The 20,094-nt window shown below is 39.1% G+C and overlaps 1 protein-coding gene across 4 annotated transcripts in view; it reads right to left on the bottom strand.

The window, feature by feature from the left end:
- Positions 1 to 20,094, bottom strand: part of triob (trio Rho guanine nucleotide exchange factor b) — a 162,722-nt gene that overhangs the window by 40,001 nt on the left and 102,627 nt on the right. For all 4 annotated transcript variants that reach the window (XM_088326197.1, XM_088326198.1, XM_088326199.1 and 1 more), the window contains 19 exons: positions 19,435 to 19,554; positions 18,602 to 18,700; positions 18,432 to 18,524; positions 17,131 to 17,280; positions 16,912 to 17,026; positions 16,033 to 16,148; positions 13,056 to 13,178; positions 12,570 to 12,764; positions 11,264 to 11,379; positions 11,118 to 11,184; positions 9,466 to 9,575; positions 9,233 to 9,302; positions 7,814 to 7,903; positions 7,639 to 7,731; positions 7,451 to 7,562; positions 5,164 to 5,354; positions 4,260 to 4,361; positions 1,934 to 2,073; positions 255 to 354 (listed from right to left, as the gene is read on the bottom strand). In XM_088326197.1, coding sequence (XP_088182323.1) covers positions 255 to 354; positions 1,934 to 2,073; positions 4,260 to 4,361; positions 5,164 to 5,354; positions 7,451 to 7,562; positions 7,639 to 7,731; positions 7,814 to 7,903; positions 9,233 to 9,302; positions 9,466 to 9,575; positions 11,118 to 11,184; positions 11,264 to 11,379; positions 12,570 to 12,764; positions 13,056 to 13,178; positions 16,033 to 16,148; positions 16,912 to 17,026; positions 17,131 to 17,280; positions 18,432 to 18,524; positions 18,602 to 18,700; positions 19,435 to 19,554 — 2,202 coding nt within the window. The remainder of the gene's footprint in view (positions 1 to 254; positions 355 to 1,933; positions 2,074 to 4,259; positions 4,362 to 5,163; positions 5,355 to 7,450; positions 7,563 to 7,638; positions 7,732 to 7,813; positions 7,904 to 9,232; positions 9,303 to 9,465; positions 9,576 to 11,117; positions 11,185 to 11,263; positions 11,380 to 12,569; positions 12,765 to 13,055; positions 13,179 to 16,032; positions 16,149 to 16,911; positions 17,027 to 17,130; positions 17,281 to 18,431; positions 18,525 to 18,601; positions 18,701 to 19,434; positions 19,555 to 20,094) is intronic.

The raw sequence follows: 20,094 nt of genomic DNA, 5'->3' as shown, positions 1-20,094 counted from the left end.
CCAAACAGCATTTAAAAAGCCCATCCTTGTTTAAAAATAGGCTCTATTTGGGCTCCTGTCTTCTGAAAAGCCACCACTGAGTAAATTAAAACAGGTTTCAGCTATTGTAAATCCCAATTTGAGACTCATTTACACGTTCACATTTGGCTAAACCGTAAATGAATAAGAAACTACTTGTATCCATTTTTTGGCCCGTGTTACTGCCACCTCTGCTAGTTTGTTATGTGGTAATATAAGTGTGGGCGTTCTTCTACCTTATCACTATCCAGTGTGTTTTGGGATGTCCTTGAGGCGATGGAGATGGTGTCGGGTTGACTGCTTGCGTCTCCTTGGCTGTCTAGCTCTTCCCCATCCCTGCAAGTCAACAAACAGTTTGTAAATACAGGGTTCCCCCAAGATTTTACCATTTAAATTTTAGACATCCTCCCACGTTCCAAAAACATGCATTTCAGGTGAATTGGCCGGTCCAAATTGTCCCTAGGTGTGAATGAGCGAATGAGTTGTCTGTCCATGTGTGCCCTGCGACTGGCTGGCAAACAGTTCAGGGTGTCCCCTGCCCACTGCCCGGAGATGGCTGGGATGGGCTCCAGCCCCCCCGCGACCCTAATGAGGATAAGCGGTACGGCTGATGAGATGAGACATTTGAAGACCTTTTCAAAACAACAACCAAAGACATTCAAGACCAATCTCGCACCTATTGTGGTATACAGACGCGGGACACGGCGCCAGATGACGGGTACTGTAAAGAAGGCCTGGGCTATATGACAAAAATTGATTGAAAAATTATCATCACACTCTTAGAGGCAGAGCTGGTTGCAGGGAATACACAGGTAGCGCCTGGCTCACGAGTGGAATTTCTTTTCATGGGGCCCAGTGTTTGTTGAACATCTGCTAGCACTCTTTTAGGGCTGAATTGTTTTTCCTTCACCGTATTAGAGTGGGCGATACGGTCTTAAATCAAAGAATACGTTTGTCTAGTTGCCCGTATTGGTCGGCAAAATTTGCAGCGCATATCGCCGCTCTGTTGTTTTTATCAGTCTCCAGGTAGCCAGAATAGCTCCAAACAAGTGAAGATGAGGGGCCTCTCCGGTCTACGACTCTTTCAGCATGTTTTAAGTGTGTATTCTGGCTGTTATCCTTCGTCTCTTTTGACTGTGTTCAACGAGTGTTGTAGCCCTTTTTTCCCACTGAGGCTCCCGAATGTTAGCCTGAATGTTGCGTTTTTGTTGCATTAGCACCCCCATTTCATTCAGTGGCCGGGTGGGTATTACAGTTTCAATTAGTGACTTTTATCGAACGCTTTTGTTATTTATCGTGGCAAAAATTATATGACAATAATTATCGTTATTGTTTTATCGCCCAGGCCTACTTTAAAGACCCACCCCACTTTGAAGGAGCAGGGAAGGTGTTGTGTACCCAGCAGGTGAGGTTTGGTTTGCGAGGGCAGCTGGACCACGCTGGCACCGAGGGGGACTGGCCCCTGACGCGGCCACAGTCGGGCCTGGGCTAAAGGTGGAACTAAGGCGGACGTGAGCAAAACCGCGTGGGAGCGGGGATGAGTACGAACCGACCGAGGCCCCGAGCCTAGTTGCGAGCCGATGTCAAGGTGATGGGACCGAGTATGTATTCAGTTATTAGCTTTATCACAAAGATAAGACATTTTTGAGTTAAAGTTAAGACTTGTAGACAAAATTTAAGACCTTTTAAATGCTTCAATGTGCGGTTATCAAATTTAAGACATTTTAAAGTTTTTAAGACCTTGAGGGAACCCTGTAAATTATATCATTAAAGTCTTCATTTTAGATGGAGTCGCATTATTCAATTTCAATGCTGGCCAGCTGTGTTAGCAGGCCGCCACGGGAAAATACATGGGTTCTTTTATCGAGCGTTATCAAGACGAGCGAGACAAACAAGCGACACAGTGTTGGCTTACCGTCTGCCTTTATGTTTGGTGGTGGTTGCTTTGGGAATGTGAATGGGCTCCTTCAGAGCACCGCGCAGATGGACCGTTCGCTCCTGAATGACCTCACGAATGTGTTTGATCCAGTCCTGCTTGTTATCAATGCTTGAAGCCTGCCATCAAAAAACAAATTGATTTAATCATTATGCATAACATCCACAACTTTAAAAGTAAGAGAACAAAATTTTTCTGGAGTTTGTCGCGAGAATGATGCCCTGATGATGATCTTTGCTGCTAATTACCGCACTTCACAAGTTGTATATTGTCAGTGTCTAATTTCTGCCAGGGACGCTTCCTACACTCTATCCTTCAACTCGACACCAGCAAAAATGAGGCTTCAGTGATGACACATTGCATAAGGAACGGATTTGAACGCTCATTAAACTGCTTAAGGGGATGCAGTCACCACTTCCACTTACATTTGAATTAAGGCATACACTGGATTCGGTAAATCATGTTTATTTCTATACACATCCATGCATTTTTTTCCGTTTTTGTTTTGGAAAATTGCTTGTCTTCCAAAGTTTTAGCTTTTTGTTGCAATATTAAAGGTGTGTAACATTTGATCACTATATGTCACTGTGATGTGTGGTGCAAACAAAAACGAGTGCTACAAAGCATTGCCTAGCCTTATGCAAAGGTTTTTGTCTTTTGAGGGTACCCATAGCAGCAAAATGGCGGACAATCATATCAGCTCCTTCTAGGTGAGCCTCGTGTTAAGTGAAATGAATAAGAACTGCTTGACCGATGAGTATTCCAAAAATGCACGAGCATACAATAGTTCATGTATTTTTGTTTAATATTTTAAAAAATGATTCATTTCTTATTTTTGTACCACTAGGAGGCGCTACATAATACACAAAGTCTCTTTAAACCCTTTGTTGAAACTTACGATGCGGGTTTCTGTGATGATTACAAAATGAAAATACGGTACAAAATACAGTAAAAATTCGATATTAGCATTGCACACCAAAAATCAATAGATATATGAATAAAATAACGCCATTGACAGAAAATGTTGCTTATTCTAAATCTATCTTGTAGGTTTAAAACATTTACAATTTATTTGTTGTCAAATAAGAAAATGTTCAGATTCAGCAAATATGTTCGTATTTAGACGCGAGTGGATCCTTCTGTTTACTATAAGTATTTTTTATTTTTTTTGGGGTCAGAAAAAATTCTTATGGGGACGAAAATAATTTACAATGAGCCAGATATAATAATGGTGTTAGTTATTTTACTTTAATAATAACATAAAATATCATAAAATGAGGAAATAATATATTCTAAATGATTCAGGTTATGTGCCAATGGGGTAAGAATGAACGTTTGCAGCGTGTAATTTGGCTTTAATTTTTTTATTCACCATCTGTGATGATAAATTTCATAGTGCAGGTGTGAACTTGAGGCAATAGGTGAAAATTTGATTATAATATAGAACAGGAAAAATAAACAATCCCAAAAATACAGCACTTGAAGCTCAAACAGATTGTTGCTTTAATGGTCAAAACATTAAGAGCAAGTATTCAGCATTTGATCATTCGAAACCTTTGACTGGCCGTTATTCGGCTAAAATCAAACATATCTCAACAATATTCTGAAGGCTGCACTCATTCCATCTTTTTAAATTGACAAGTAGGAATAAGAATAAATTGACGTAAACTATGGAATTTGCTGCTGTGCTTGTGACAATGTCTTGTAGGGGTGCGTGGATCAAGCCAAATAGCAATTTTTTTCGATAGTAAGCAAGTACTTGGATTTGATCAATAAAATTGTCCTGGGATCTATACTTAGCTCATCCACCAATTTCCACAAAGTGTCACTCCTTTGCACAGTTAACGCAACATTCTCTCTCTCTAAGCCTCTTTTTGATTGAGTGACGGCCATGCAAACATTAAGCCCTTCCTCTACCTGGCCTCTGGCTGCCCTCCTGCATCCTGCCTGCCAGACAAGGGAGAGGGCAATAGAGTGAAAGAGCAGCTAAATCGACCCACCCATTCCTACCAAAAGTTAAAAATGATGAGGCAAACAGGAATCATAGTGCAGACTTTGGGGCCGCTACTGTGGCAATACCATACATTTACATAAAGACATGAATTAGGGATCAGGGGTTCAACAAATCAATTATCATGACATTTTCAAGCAAAAAGTATCGTTATCAGATCGGTATTTCATCGATACTACCCAGTATTTACAGTATCGTCCACCTTTGATGCCTTGATAACAGTTTTATTACGTACCTTGTCAGTAAAACAGAAACAGTTTATTGCTTATCTAAAAAAATGCTCAATCAACGCACCTTGAGCACAATTTTGTTGTCTGATGTCGGGGTTCTGCCAATCCAAAGGGCAAATTTACAAGGATCCCCCTCCACGTGCTCTGTCACTCCCAGCTCCGACGTCTGTGGATATGAACACCGTGTAAATGAAATACAGAGACCCCTCGCTATTTCGCGCTTCAGTTATCACTGGTTCAGTCTTTCGCATATTGAATGCATTTAATTGATTTTGTGTTTATTGTCTTTATTGATAGGCTGGTGTGACTGTCTGTGTGCCCGACTGTGATAGGCTGGTGTATATGCTGTCAGTTAAACAACCGGGGTGGGCATGCACAGCCATCGTCTCTGTATCAAAACAAACAGGGAAGCACCGCGACCGCTGCTGGTTCGGCCTACAGCAAACAGCTAAGCTAACAACTATCCGAAGTTACTGCTGCGGACCCTGTCTCTTGTCAACACCAGGTCCATTAGCCATAAAAAGATGTCCTGGATCAACAACTTGTGGGAAAGCGCTACATTTAGGACGGTTTTATTTTAATAATCGCGCAGATCTGCATCCATTCAAGGACACCCAAAGCTAGCGCGCAACTAGCTGGCCGCTATCTAAATTGCTTTCTACACTGAAAGAGGTACTCCAATTTTATTTTCCTTTTTTATAACGACAGTAAAACTATCAATCTAACTGCACAGATGTGCTGTGTGTTATTATTAGTAGATCCATTATTGTTATTTTGTTCAAGCCGAATACATTCTGTTGGTAATTACGTCATCTCGAGGTAAATTTAACCCATTGAGGGCTTTTATGAAGGCTACTTTGCGGATTTTCACTTTAGACGGATGGTTCTGGTCCCTATTAACCGCAAAAACCAAGGGATCTCTGTACATACAAAAATAACATACTATTAGGAGTGTGGGGATTACTCACAAACAGCTTGCTCTTATAAAGGTATTTGCTGCGTCCGTTGGAGTCTTTCACTTCTTTACTGAAAACCAGTGACATCTCGAAGAGGAAAAGGTGTCGGTCTCGGCCTTTCCGGATCAAAGTTTTGGGATCCCAGACCTGAAAGGACTCCTGAAGAATCAGTTCTCCTTGGGAGTCGATGTTCCCGTCAAAGCCTGACGTAATGAGAAAAAGGCAGAGTTGTGTTCTGTGTCTGTTCAAATTCGTGGGTGGCAAGTTGAATCCTGAGCCACACGTCAACAATTTGCTAAATTGCAGCGATGACATTTCAATGAAAAAAACAAAAACCAAAAAAAATCTAGTAGGAATAAAAAGGCTAATCTCTTTAGCCATTTACATGCTGTACTTAGGAGAACAAGCCACATACAGTGGGACCTCGCAACTTCGCGGTTCGACGTTCGTGGCTTTAGAGCTTCGCGGTCTGTAATGGTTAACGGATGGAGCGAGTTCGGTGGATGCGGCGTCACCCTAATAAGGATAAGCAGTGCAGATAATGAGATGAGATTTTTTTTTTTTTTTTTTTTTTTTTTTAGGAGCGTCGCTATTCGCAGACCCCAAAACCACCCGCAAATATACACTTTTTTCCTTGGATTACTTTCAACGGGCACCCGGACTCTGCAGGTCTGCATCAAATCTTAAGTACCGGTATCATTTTCCGTTCATTTTGCCGGCTGTGATTTTTGACTGTGTCGGGTATGGGTTAATTTTGTGTTTGTAATGCATTTTTCAATGTGGGCGCATGCGGCTAATATACAGGTGCGGGCTGTGTATGTACAAAATCGGTTTTCCTCCCGAAATGTGGTGGGTGCGGCTTATAATCAGGTGCGCTCTATAGTCCAGAATTTACGGTAATTGATTCTATTTATAATTTTTTTATCATTCAACTTCACAATTTTTAAATTTTGGGGGGGTTCTGATACTGGTACTTAAGATTTGATGCAGACCTGCAGAGTCCGGGTGCCCGTTGAAAGTAATCCAAGGAAAAAAGTGTATATTTCCAAAGGTAAGGGTGGGAAAAATATATATCCACTATTGTCGGCCGCGTCCACAAACACGTCTCACTCCACTTCCCGTCAGCCCGCGTTAGCCCCGCCCCTTCTTTCTCATTTGCTCGTACAAAACATATCAGAATACGTTTCGAAAATGAATACATTACAAAAATATACAGTTGCAAATACATATTATACATGGTTACACATATTTACAAAGAAAGACGGTACACCCAGAGAGTTTTCAAAGATTTAATAACAATATTATAACTTTCATCCCAAACCATGCCTGTGAAGGGTAGCAAAACACTACTAGCAACACGCTCTAAACACAGTAAGCAGCTCTGTTAAAAAAAACATATCGTACTTGAAATAAGCGCGGTAAACCGTCCTTATCTTCCTCCTTATAACCGACGTCATCAAAGTCATCTTCTTTCAATATGGGAAAGAGACATTGTCAAATGGACATCGTCCCACGCTCCCTTATTAAATAACACATTAGCATCACACTCGCTAAGTAAAGTTTCCTTCTATATCGGACTGCTCGATTGCGTTTAAATTGAAAGTTGCATCATGTGCCTTTTTTTTTTTTTTGCAATTTGCATGATGAGGATATGTCTACGCTAATTTAATTTGTGCACAAGCTAAGAAGTTGCAGTCTAAATCTTATCTTTTGTACTTGAGCGCCGGTGGCGGCCGTTAGAAAAATGACATAATTGGCCGCATCACTGAATAAGCCGCAGGGTTGAAAGTTTGGGAAAAAAGTAGCGGCTTATAGTCCGGAATTTACGGTATGTAATTTTCTTAACCGACAAATGCATTGAGTCTGTTGTGCTAATCCCACACAAATACCCCATATTCACGGGCCCCTAGTCCCAATTCTTACTTGGTAACCTTGCCACGGTACTTGACAAGAAAAAAAGCATACTTTCACATAGTAACAAAGAAACCAAGGATTTCCACCACATTTACTGAACCTAGACAGTAAAATGAAAAAAAAAATTTGGGAACTGTTTTCAAGGAAAGATAAGCAATTTTATGTACTGTATAGCCAAGGGAATGTTTTTCATTGTATCTGCTTCAAATCCAAGCGAGTTGGAAAAGGCCCTTGGCTACATTTTTGTTAACTAAGCATGAGTGTCAAATGAAGCCATTCTGCATTTGGTAAAATAAAAAAAGGCTTAAAAATACAGAGAATTATTTTATCAAAATTGAATTAAAGTGTCCAATATATGTGTGTGCAAGTGAATGTTTAAACGCACCATCCAACATAGATAGGTGCATGGCATCATTGGCTCGTTTGGGGACGCTCAGCATCACCTCAAGACCATCCTTGATCTCTCCTTTTCCTTCCTCACAGCAAGTCAGTAGTTCCTAACACACAATAAATATTACGTATGAATGAAAACATTGTTAAGAATTGTTGAACAAACATGTTTTTAAACTGTACCTTAAGTAGCAACTGATACTTAGTAATTCTTTGGACTGGTTTAATCAAGTAAGATGAGAGAGAGTTGGCCAGACGATGCCTTTGCTGGATTTCCTGTAAAACCGAATGAGACAAAGATGTCAATATGTCAAACTTCAGCATTTGCCCAATTTGTAACCTGCAAAAAGTTACTCACGTCAAAGTATGGCCCTGCGTTATCCAAGATGAGCTGCGTGGAATCAGGTTTGTTCTTGCAGTAGTTGACGTACATCTGAAATTTATCGGCCTGAGAGGAATTAAAATACAGAGCACTCAGAACCAGAAATCTCGGACAACTGATTATGAAATATAATGTTTTGTGTGCAAAAATTGCACACAACTGCACTGGCAACAACCGTTCCTGGGAACCTTTTGATTTGGAAAGGAAGTGTAGACGGGAGCACAAAATAAAATCCCTTTTCCTCCTTGAAAAACAAAACAATATAAAATAAATCATAAAAAGTGTCACTGCTTCCTGCCATTTGAAGGGAACATTGTGCTTGTCACAAAACGTACCAGAATGATTGCTCAGAGAGGTTAGTTTTAAATGTCCTTTCAAGGTTTTTTTTTTGGCATTTAAAAAAATAAATAAATCACCATTAACTAGTGTACCACAATTAACTGTTTTAAATGTTAATGTCAAAGATTAAAAAGACACTTCAAGAAACTGTTACCTAACAATAGTCATTGTGTCTGTCTGTATGCATTTTATTACCGTAAAATTCGTACTATAAGCCGCAACTTTTCCCCCAAGCTTTCAATCCTGAGGCTTATGCAACGATGCGGGCAATTTATGCATTTTTTTTCTAACGACTGCCAGGGGGCACCGAGCAGTAAAGGTTAGAGGGAGACACGTGGAATATTTAATTCGAGGAAGACGAAAGTTTGTACAACTTCGCGCTTTGTGCATGTATAAAAATTAACATGAACAGACCCTCATCATGGAAATGGTAGCAATTGAAAGGGGAGGGCTAACTAAAATATTGAGAAGTCTGTTTATTTGTAAAAGGAAACAATGTGGCGAAATGAACAGAATACATCAAGCAAACTCCAACGAAGAAGAAATGGTTAAGGCGGATTTATATTTATCTGTCGGCATTATCGTCTTTTTTGGAGTAAATATTTTACATGGTTGGATTCTATGGATTGTCCTTGATGTAACAAAGCCCTTCTTGTAGACATTTAAGAAGTTAAAGACGGCCAGGGGACTTTCTGGTAAGTCAGCTAGGCATCATAGTTTTCGGGTACAGTATCTTGTTTCAGACTGATCATGGTGTTTCTCTAATCAGTATATTTCAAAATGGCCAATTATATCTCGAATCATAAGACTTTTATCTTTTCAATGATATGTGGCATGACGTATATCAGTGACTGGTGACATCGTACGGACACGCATTTGTTTTTCAAAAGTCCGGCAGCCTACTGGCGGTCCGGCAGAACGTTAAGGGGTTAAGGTACCGTATATTATTAAAACTTGTTCTGTGTACTGTCTTTCTTAGTAAATATATCATGTTTCAATGTGGACACATGCGCCTGATAGTCAGAATTTTACAGTATATTCTTTTTAGATGCTCACCCAGGTAACAAAACAATGGCCCACATCCTCTGGAAGCTGCTCATATTTCTCCAACTCCTTCAAGAAGATGCTGTGTACAAAGACGCAAATGAGTTCTGCCATGATGTGCAATTTATTGCCTTCTACGAGTCGGTTGATTGTACACAAGATCATTAAGGAAAACAACTCGTAAGATAATACGGTACTGCACACTGCAGTAGGTGAGTGTAGGCAATCATGAGCGCTCCACTAACTTGTGATGAAACTCGTAGAGGTCTTGCATGTTCCCAAAGATGATGTGCTCTTTGTTGACGATGCCTGGAGGAATCTCCTCCACACCGCTGGTCATCTCCCATAGATAAGTCTACATAGTAATGTATATAGCTCATTAACTCAGGTCATGATTTATAAAGTAAAAAGAAACAATTCATAATATACAGCAGTTCGTACGAGTGATAATTGTACATGACAGACTTTGGCTTACTACACAACATCGCATTATATCTGTTTTTGGTTTAATAACGTCAAAAATGATATCTAGCATGATATCGATTTACAAACATTAAGTGAGAATATCATTAAATTGGTTATTTTATACAAGGCGGTTATTTTATATCCATTACACTGGGCATTGCCTGTTCCGCCGTTTAAGTTTTGTGACTTAAGATGTCTTTGCATATATCGTCACATACTTTTTTTCCTGAAGATCAGTTCACAAAATATTAACTAAAATTTAACCTAAATTGTTTTTTTAATTCAAAGCTGTTTTTTTAACCAACAATTTTTTTAATATATTCATCAAATGAATCCCCCTTTTAATAGTGTTTGTTTGAGCAGAGGGAGCAGTTAGCAAAACATAGAAAAAAAGAGAAAAATAACGACCTGAATTTAATTTCACATTTCAAAACTTTCAAATATATTTATTCATAGTTGTAATTAAAGCACTCTCTTAGTTTATGTCAATTTTTGAATGGTTGATTAGGTAAATAAATAAGAATAAATAGATTTTGTTAGAAGAAAGATGATCATATTTGTGAATGACATACTAGAGGTATATGTTTCGAAACAAAACTAGTTGTCTGGTGTTCCACCTAGAGACGAAAATGAGCAATTCCATTCTCCAAACAAAATGAAAATTTTAGGCCGAAGCGGAAAACAAGGAATGCTAAATGTGGAAATTAGCTATCGCTCACAAAACCCCCACCAAAAAACCCCTTAATGTTTTTCTTAAAAATTCGAAAATAAACCACAATGAAAGTGGGACTTGTTTAAAAGTGTTGCTTTGTAGCGTTAGCATTTTAATATTAGCCAAAATATAACTAGCGACTACACAAAACTTGGTAGCAGGCGGTCAATGAAACTTCAGAGAAAATGTCTCGTTGGTAAAAACCCGTTTTCACTGCGCGCTCGTCCTCTGTCCTTTTAGTGTAGATTTTGTCTTTGAAAGCAGCCAAGATGTTGGGTAACACCGTTTGGGGGGAGAGCAAGCTAATCACATCAAGCTTGACATGAAAGACGCTACATTTCTTTTGCCTTTTCCGTTTATGTTTTATTTCTCTTTCAAGTGCAGGTTTTGGTCATTTTCAACCCAAATATTTTAGGGCATCAGTACTTAAATCCTGCTGTAAACAAGTCTTCATTTTAATAGGAGTAGTCCTTAACAAATCAGGTCCAAACAAGTGCCTTTTCCTCCCTGAAGTTTCACATTTTGCACCTGGCATTTAAAGTCGAAAGGAAGAAAGTCCTTTCATTGGGGAGCAAAATGACTTAGTTACTTTCAAAGAAAAATGGGACACACTCCAATTTTTGCACGTGTTTTCCAAAACACCTCTGCAAAACAAGGAGAGAGTCTGTAGATTTCACATTGCCCAGAACACTTGAAATGTTTTTGTTGTCTGTGACTTACATCCATACATTCACGCAGGTCTCTGACATAGGCTTTCTCTGTTTGGATTAGCTCAGCCATTATAAACCTAAAAGGACAAACAAAATCAACATATGAGTCATTATGTTTCACCATGACTCGACACAGCTCGGGGGAGGGTGTCTTACTCTTTCCGCCTGGCCGACTTTCTCTTTTCCTCGTTGAGTTCATGAGCAGCATCTCTCAATTTGACCTCTAAACCTGGAGCACTAGCTGGGATGATGTCCAGTTGGAGCTCTTTACTCTGAAAACACATCGGACAGTCGCCATTATGTGGCAAGCACAATGGCCTTAGCTGGCTTCTCTTCAACCCAATTTTTTAAAACCTAATGGAGAAATACGTAATTTGATTTGGAGTGAATAAGGTAAACTAGTATTTTTTGGACTACAGGGCAAACCTAAAAACCCCAATTTGGCCAGACATTTAAAAGTGCGCCTTATGACCCTTAAACATCGAAAATACTGGTGAAAAAAATTGGAACTGTATACAGTATTTATTTGTGTGTGTTATTACATGAGGTTTTACGGTATGGTACCGTATTTGTGCAATTTTTCGAAAACATTTTGATGACCATAATCACTGTATGACAAAACAATGTATGCAACAAGATTCAAAACTGTGTCACGGCAATGAGAGCGCCCATTCCTGATCATTGGACCACGAGTGATACAGACGACATACGAGAAGTCATCAGATTTGTTCACACTATTCTCAGAGTGCCAGAATGAAGAAAACAAAAATTGGTCCTGAAATATATTGATAAATAATAATCATCAGATAAACCAGAGTTGTATCCCTCGTTGTGCTTTTTTTTTGCATTTATTTCCATCTTTTAGGATGACTCTGTTTCTTCCATTTTCTAACATTTGGTTCTGGCACTGTGAGTAAAAATAGTGTGACAATAATATCAAATCAAATGCCTTTTTGGATGTCATTTGTTGTTAGTTGTCCTGTGGTTAGGGTTCAGTGCGCTTATTGCTGCGAACCAGATTTGATTCATCATACAATATTTAGCCGTTTAGGTCCGCCGATGTCATTTAGATCAGCTAATGTCTACTGATCAATTGTTGCCCTAATATGTATTGTAAGTGTATAAAACACACAATGGTTATTCTTAAATATGGTACTACGCTAGTATTAATTCAACATGCGTTACAGTCTAGGGTGCCTTATAGATGAAAAACATGGCAAATGGTATGTTTTGGTGATCTGCCTTATCAACTGGTGTGACTTATAGAAAATACAGTACATAATATAAACGTACTGAACCATCACATTTTATCATTATAAACCAAGAAAACTGTCACCCTCAGATAGGACTAAAGGCCCCATTCTCAGTTTATACTAAATATTGAACATATTTCACGCCAACATAAAAAAGTATCAAAGCTCATATATGCTTTACGTTTCTACTATTATTGATGAACACTCACTGCCTTGTTGGAGTCTGAGGAAATGCCAAGCGCCGATTCCAGGCAGGTCCTGTATTTGTCCATACGGAGAGAAAAATCCCTGTAGCGCTTGTCCACTGAGGACACCCATTTCTTTATCTCCAGGGCATGGGCGTGGCCCTTGTCACAAAAACCGTCGGCCAGCTGGATCAACAGTTTTACACGCTCTTTGGTTTGCTGTCAATAGCGGCACATTGAGGGAGGGAAAGGTAGATGACACACAGGGGAGTAGGACAGGGGGAGAGTTGGGAATCAGTGATTGGCACCACAGCACGCTCTCCAACACAATACCGGCGATACCCAAAATGGAAACAATAGTCTGCACAAAAAACGGGCCTCCCTGTGGAGCATGAGCGTGAAAACATACTCACGCAGGAGGACAATTCGGACATAAAGAAAAAAGGTGACTCATAATACCTCAAGCCCAGTGAATGTAAGAGCTTGGAAAGACAATAAATAAATTGTTACCTTAGCTGTGATCTGGAAGTCTTCGTGTTCTTTCAAGAGTTCCTGCGTGTGGTGAATGCTGGAGCCAGTGGAGGTGTGCGTGGACAGGTAAAACTCGCCAGTGTCATGGATCCACTCCAAGGCCTGTGGAAGTAAATGATCACAGTTTAGTTAAGGCATCTTCTGTAGTGTGCTTAAAAAGGTTAAAAGTTGAAAATTTGACTTTTCAACTGTGTGTTAACAAGCCCGAGTGTAAATAGCTTTTTACGATTTTTTTATCCCCCAGCCTATTAGCTTTAACTTACTTTCAGCAAAGCTGTTCAGGGTGGAACATACTATGTAGGAGGAACGGTAGGTAGGGGCAGCGCTGGGGAATTACTTCATGCTCTTCCCCCTGTTTCTTTTGTTTGTATTTGTTAGTGTAGCATGAAAATGGTGAAATTAAGAAATGAGCTGTTTCAAATGCAGTTCAAATGCCAACCCAAACCCCAAGAAAGATGAAAAAAGAACAGTTTATTTAAGAGCTTCTATGAAATGCACGTACTTGCAAGCGTGTCATGAATGAACTGACTGAAGCTACAATAATGACAAATCAAAAGATTGCCGCAGCAAGAAAATAAGTTCAAATTTCCTCCCAGCTCCTTTAAATGTGGGGCTCATAGTTTAAGGTGTCCTCAAAAGGTTTTAAATTAAACATTTCCTCCATTAAGCACTTGCTACCGATACCCAACAAAGAGCCGTAATTTTTTTTTACTCCGTGCCTATCTGCCCTTATCTTACTTTTATCATTTGTGTTCTGGCCCCGAAGTGCATTAGACTGGATGGAATGATGCAGGGGGTATGGAGGGGAGGAGAATGATATCTTGCAAGCGGTTGAAGTTTTTTTTAATACAGGATGAAAATAGGAAAGTAAGAAAAGGACTGTTTCAAATGCAGTCCAAAAGATGAAAAAAGGAAGGGTTTATTTGAGGCATATAAGAATTTCACAAACTTGAATGCACAGCAAAAGGAGCTGAAATTATGAATTCAGCCAAAAGATGGCATCAGCAAGTAGAATAATCTAAAGTTACGGACAATACCTTCAAACAACAGGGATTCTATTTCCATACATTCACACACCCATTATTATATCCTATGTTTTCTTCATCTTATAAAACAAACATGGATATCCTTTCAATTTTTTTAAATACTTAATTTTGGTTTCACTAAATCAAGTAGCATACCTTTCAATAGAGAGAGAGAGAGAGAGAGAGAGAGAGAGAGAGAGAGAAGAGAGAAAGAGAGAAAGAGAGAGAGAGAGAGAGAGAGAGAGAGAGAGAGAGAGAGAGAGAGAGAGAGAGAGAGAGAGGAGAGAGAGATATCAGGCCTAAAAAAATCCAGCCCGACCCGACCCGGCCCATGGATATAAAACCCGGAACCAGCCTGAGCCAGACTGATTAACTTGGTTTAAGGGACCGGGCTTGAAGTAAAACCGAGGCTGCACTTCGGCGCCGTGCGTACTTCCGCGCCGGCAAGAGAGGCAACTATTTACTAACACCAAGAAAGGCTATGTAGAATACTGCGACAATTTTAACAATCTACGGTGACGTCGTTGTCTGCTACAAGTGACTGAGACAATCCCGATTAGAGCCGCAATGGGATAAAACAAACACGTTCTTTTTATAATTGTTGTGCCCTCTATCTTACACAAAAACATATTTGTTCCTTTGGAGACCTTTGGAGACAGCAGTACAGTGTTTTGATTAAAATACTTTGATATTAAGTAAAAAAGATGATGGATGATTTAAAAAATACATACTCGGGTCATGTTTATAATATCATACTGCTCGAGGTGCGCCCAAAGGTGGTAAGTGCTTCTCTTGCCTGTAATCGACTCAAAATGTGACGTTTGCAAGCCATGTAATCATCAGTTTCTTTAAGACTATCATTGTTCCAAATGTTTGCCGGTTTACACCACTTCTGAGGTGAGACACGTTATACCCTTGAAAAACAAATGATGCACTGTACGCAAAAGAAAAAACATGGTTAAAATCCTTGTCCTTGTTTTTCTTAAAGGGACAAGTGTAATATTCAGTGCCTTCTCGTGGTACAAAAAACTCTCAGCCAGTAAAAAAAACAACAAAATACACGAACTATCGTACCAATGTTAATTTTTATAAAAATAATCATAAGTCGAGAAATTGGTGTTTCTTTTACACTGGGAATCCCCACTTTGGTCTGCGCCATGTTTGTCCTGTGCCGTGTATCACTGGCCCTTGTACTAGACATCACAGTGTTATCTAGTGGTCATATATTACACATTGGAGCTTTGTATTGGTTGGAAATGTTAATAAATGAAAATGGGACAAAATCCATTTGTGATTCTAACTTTGAATTTTTTACTTACCTTTGGCCAACAATTACTTTATAAAATTCTTCATCAGTCATTTATTTACTATTGTTACAAACAGAGTTTCAATCCAGACACAGTCTGTAAAAATGCATATGTCTCTATCTCTGGAATGATCCTCAATCGCCTACTCAACTCTTTTAGTTCTCAGTTAAATACTTTTCTTTAACAAGCCTAAAAATGTTCGACTGCAAAAGGTTTTTTAAATTTTCTTTCAATTCCTTTCTTATTCATTTTCTGTAGTTTGTCACTTGTAGTCTGGAAGATGTAATATAATTATAATTATAGTTTGATTGTTTTTGGCAGGAGTGAATGTTTTACGGCTCATACCTCAATAAAAGATAGATTAGTATACAATTTAATGTTATTTTTGTTTGAAGTGTAAATGATTTCAGCAGTAATGGATGGCCAATGCCTAATAAGTGGAAAGTGACTCCAGAGTTAAAACTGGATAAAGAGGAAGCATAGTACAAAACCTGATCAAAATGTTATCATCATGTCATTATAATCACATAAATTCACTTGGGATTGCATATTATCTAGTTTTGTGATACTTTTTTTAAAAGTGAGCAAAGTATACCCTCACATACCCAGAAAGCCAAAACACACCTGCTTGGCGCTGCGTTCAAACACCACGTATTGCTGGCACTGATCCAGACGGCGCTTTCTCATGGTCCAAAAATGGAGCACCCGGTTCTCTCTCTGCAGCAATTCATTCAAGATGTCTGAAGGAAAAATATGAACAAAACGTTTGTATTAATGAAACCACAACATCTGAGAATTCATTTTAAATTCATTATATCCAAACCCAATAAGTTGATTATTGACATATATAGCCACTACTGGCACTGTAAAAGATTATAATAAAACAAACATAGCAACTTTTTGGGGAAGTTGGTGCTATAAAAAATAATTGAAAACAAATTGGTCACAATGTCAGTGTTTTAAGCAAATAAATGTATTTATTCTTTGTAATATTGTAAATTTGTCAAACTGCACTGTCTTTGAAAATTTTAATGAAACATTTTTCTTGTGGGTATAGATATTTTTCTATTGCAGCGATAAAAAATCTATAAATGAACCACACTGATACATGTATTCCTTTTTAAATATGCAAAGGAGATCTAATAGGATGCCAGTTCATTATTTTGACTATTATTGTGCACTGTTCTTCATTGTTTTGACTATTATACACTGTCAACATCATTTTCACTATCGGCCAATCATGTTGCTGTTCTTTGATTTCCCAACCCATAATGGCTAATCTGCTTTCGTAACCTATGTGATTTAATAAAAACAAAGGGGTTAGGGGAGGACTTTAAGAACAGGTTGTAATTTCTTATCTCAAGCTGGACTTTCTCCCCTGTTCTCCTTGCAAGTTTAAAATCTAGTGACGTCTTCTTTTTTTATTTTAAGTGTCTACTAAACTTTAAATTTATCAAACACAAATAAGTAATTTCAATAATTCATGCCTATTAATGTACTTACTTTTGACTTGGGTTTCTGGCGCTTTGACATGAGACAACATTCCAGGCATGTTAACGCTGTTCCTGTGCAGATACTTCAGGAAAACGTCAGCGTTGCGCCTGGCCAGCGTGCAGGCCTGGAAATAGGCACAAATACTGAGTTTTTAACTGTGCTGAATCTTAACTGACGGCCATTGCATCCCATATAAACAGTTCTTTTCGAACGATGAAGACATCGAACCTTAAGGAAGGCCTCCTTCTGCTCCAGATGTTTGCTGACCATGGGGGTGACGTGATCTGACTCGCTGTTGGGGCCCAGTTTATCAGCACCGCCGCACCAGTCCTCCTCTCTCTTGTATTCCTGCTCCAGGCTTTCTAATACGCTGCACACCTGGGAAAGGAAAAAAAAGCAAATCCACTTAGCACAGGACTGGGCAAGCGTTTTGAGTCGCGGGCCGCCCTGGGTTGAAAGGTTTGGCAGTGGTGCCTGGCCAGGAAAGGAAAAAAATGATTGTGAAACTTTATCTGAGGAAACACTTATAATAAAGAGAGATGACAACACATTTTAAAGTTGTGAGGAGAAGAAGAGAGTACTGTACAAGAAACCATCACAATGCCAAATTCTTTCTTTTTTTTTAAATCTCCTAGGTTACAAATAAGCAAATCCGCCATGAAGAGTGAGGAAATCAAACAACCAAATCATTACTGGCCGATAGTGACAATGATCGACACAGTGCATACCAGTCAAACAAATTAACACCATTGAGGTATAATGGTCAAAATAACGAACTGGCATCCTATGCAATCTACAATGCAAGAGTCCAATATTAGAAACAGAAATAACTTATTAAATAGATTTGATTAGTGTTATATCTTGACACAGTCTTCAAACGGATACTTCAGCCATATATAAGGGTAAACATTTAATGTATACCTATCCAATTTTCCTCATTTGCAATTTTGAATAAATATGCAGTACATGTCGATCTATGCAGTTTACACATACGTATATGTAACATTTTATTTTAGATTTGCATACAAATAGATTGATTTTATGAAGTTAGTTTTGCAACACTCAGAATTGAAGCAACAATAATGTATTAAGTTGATTTTTTTAAGCACAAAATTCGATAATATAAACAAAAGATGCAACTCAGAAAGGATACTTTTTCTTTCATCAAATGTGATACATGTTTTGCTATTTTCTATCTTACATTTATTAAATAAAGATAAATGTACCAAGCTATTTGAATGTTGGCTTTGAGCGCAGTAAACATACCAAAGAAATATGGGAGACAAGACACACAAAGGGAAACTGACGACAAGACTGGAGCAATTTTCACCTTTTCTAATTAGTAGTGCTTTCTTTACAATTGTAAATGTATTATTTGTATAATTTTACCATTTTTGTTTTTCGAACCAGATCAAAAAACCTGATGGGCCTTTTTTGGCCAGCGGGCCACAGTTTGCGCACTACTGACTAAGCATATGCATTATTTCTATTGAAAAACAACAATACGACATCACGCTACATAGACTCACCTGTTCCGAAGTCTTATAGAAGGCCACGGAGGCATTCACCAGCTTGAGTCGGTCTTCCATCTTAAGCATCAGCTGCTGCCAGTGGTCAGCCACCTTCACAAAAAATGCGTAAAAAAAGTGTGCCATCACTTACCATAGGAAAAAAATAAATGAAAAACGTAGGTACGAACCTTCTCTGCACAGTCTCGGATCATGTCCATGTCATAGTGGTTTGCCTGAAGAAGGCCTTCTGCCTTCTGCTGCACCTGAAGCGCACTCTGATGTGTTTTCTAGATGAGGAAGAGGAAAACATTTTCTCCATGGTACAGTGGCTCTCTACAGAAATGATTAATAAGTTCCCGTATAGAGCTTGTGTCAAAAATTCCCCTTATCTCAAACACATTTTCTCCATAAAAATAACTGAAAACCAATTATTCCATGCCCAAAAATCATACAATTTAACCCTAAATGGAAATTCAATACATCCTCCTAGTCATCAAACACACATTTAACAGTAGTAGAACATAAAAATACGGCAGAAAGAAAAATAAGATGATGTCAGCAAAACAAAATAATAGTTATGAGGACTTAGCATGGGAAACCTCAGGGGTTGCTAACGGAAGTTTATGAGTGGTGGTGAAGGAGTGAGGGAGAGAGGTGCAGGAGGAGTGAGGAAGCATGATAATAAAAAACACATCAGAAGCGCGCGAGATCAGATCTGTATGGGAGGGAACACTAACAGGGATGAGCTAATGCTGGTAGTGAGCGGTCTTGAGCATTCAGTCCTCTAGTGGTAACATCTAGAAATTCTCAGAACTTGAGATTTTCTTTCATATGCTCGGAAAAAAACATCTATTCCAGGTATAAGTAAAGCAGCTCGTATATAGACATGCATTTTTATAAAAGCTAAACGCAAAAAACGTAGGATAGAAAATGTAATCCAGCAAATGGCTGAACGGGAATGGAATGTGCTCAGAAACAAATGTTCATCGTTTCAAATTCTTCTTATTTGTTTTAATCTCACCTCAATCGCATGCTGAAATTGCTCGTGTTCCTTCTGCAACTGCTCAGCTTCTTGTAAAGAACTAGCCGTGATCAGCCCGGCGTTCAACATAGACTCGCCGTTACGGATCCAACCCAACACCTGAAATGCCAAGTTTCAATTTATTTGCGATCTTGTGTGTACAAGTATATGTTAAAACAACAACAAAAATCATGACAGCACATATTCTCATGAACTGATGTGCCAATTTTGCCACTATTCTTCAATATTTTTTGTTTATTTCACCACTTGATTCCTCTTCTGTATCAAACTGCTGTCACACTTTGCCAACCCCTTATTGTGGTTAGTGCGCAGCCCCGGGGTGCGGCGGTTCAGGGTTCAATTCTGACTGTTGCAGCCTCCCCATACAGCGATTTTATGTTCTTCTCGTCCGTGCCTGTGTGGGTCTTCTCCGGGCACCCAGGTTTCCTCCCACATTCCAAAAACATGCATGTCAGGTGAATTAGCGGGTATAGTCCCTAGGTATGAGTGAGCGTGTGAATGGTTGTCTCTCTGTGCCCTGTGACTAGCTGGCAACCGGTTCAGGGTGTCCCTTGCCACTGCCCGAAAATAGCTTGGATGGGCTTCAGGACAAGCCCCCCACCCCCCGACCCTAATGAGGATAAGCGGTGCAGAAAATGG

Source organism: Urocampus carinirostris, chromosome 2 (genome assembly GCF_059441175.1).
Source record: "Urocampus carinirostris isolate Australia breed hairy pipefish chromosome 2, RoL_Ucar_1.0, whole genome shotgun sequence".
In the NCBI taxonomy this organism is placed as follows: Eukaryota; Metazoa; Chordata; class Actinopteri; order Syngnathiformes; family Syngnathidae; genus Urocampus; species Urocampus carinirostris.
This window is presented reverse-complemented; position numbering and strand designations above follow the sequence as displayed.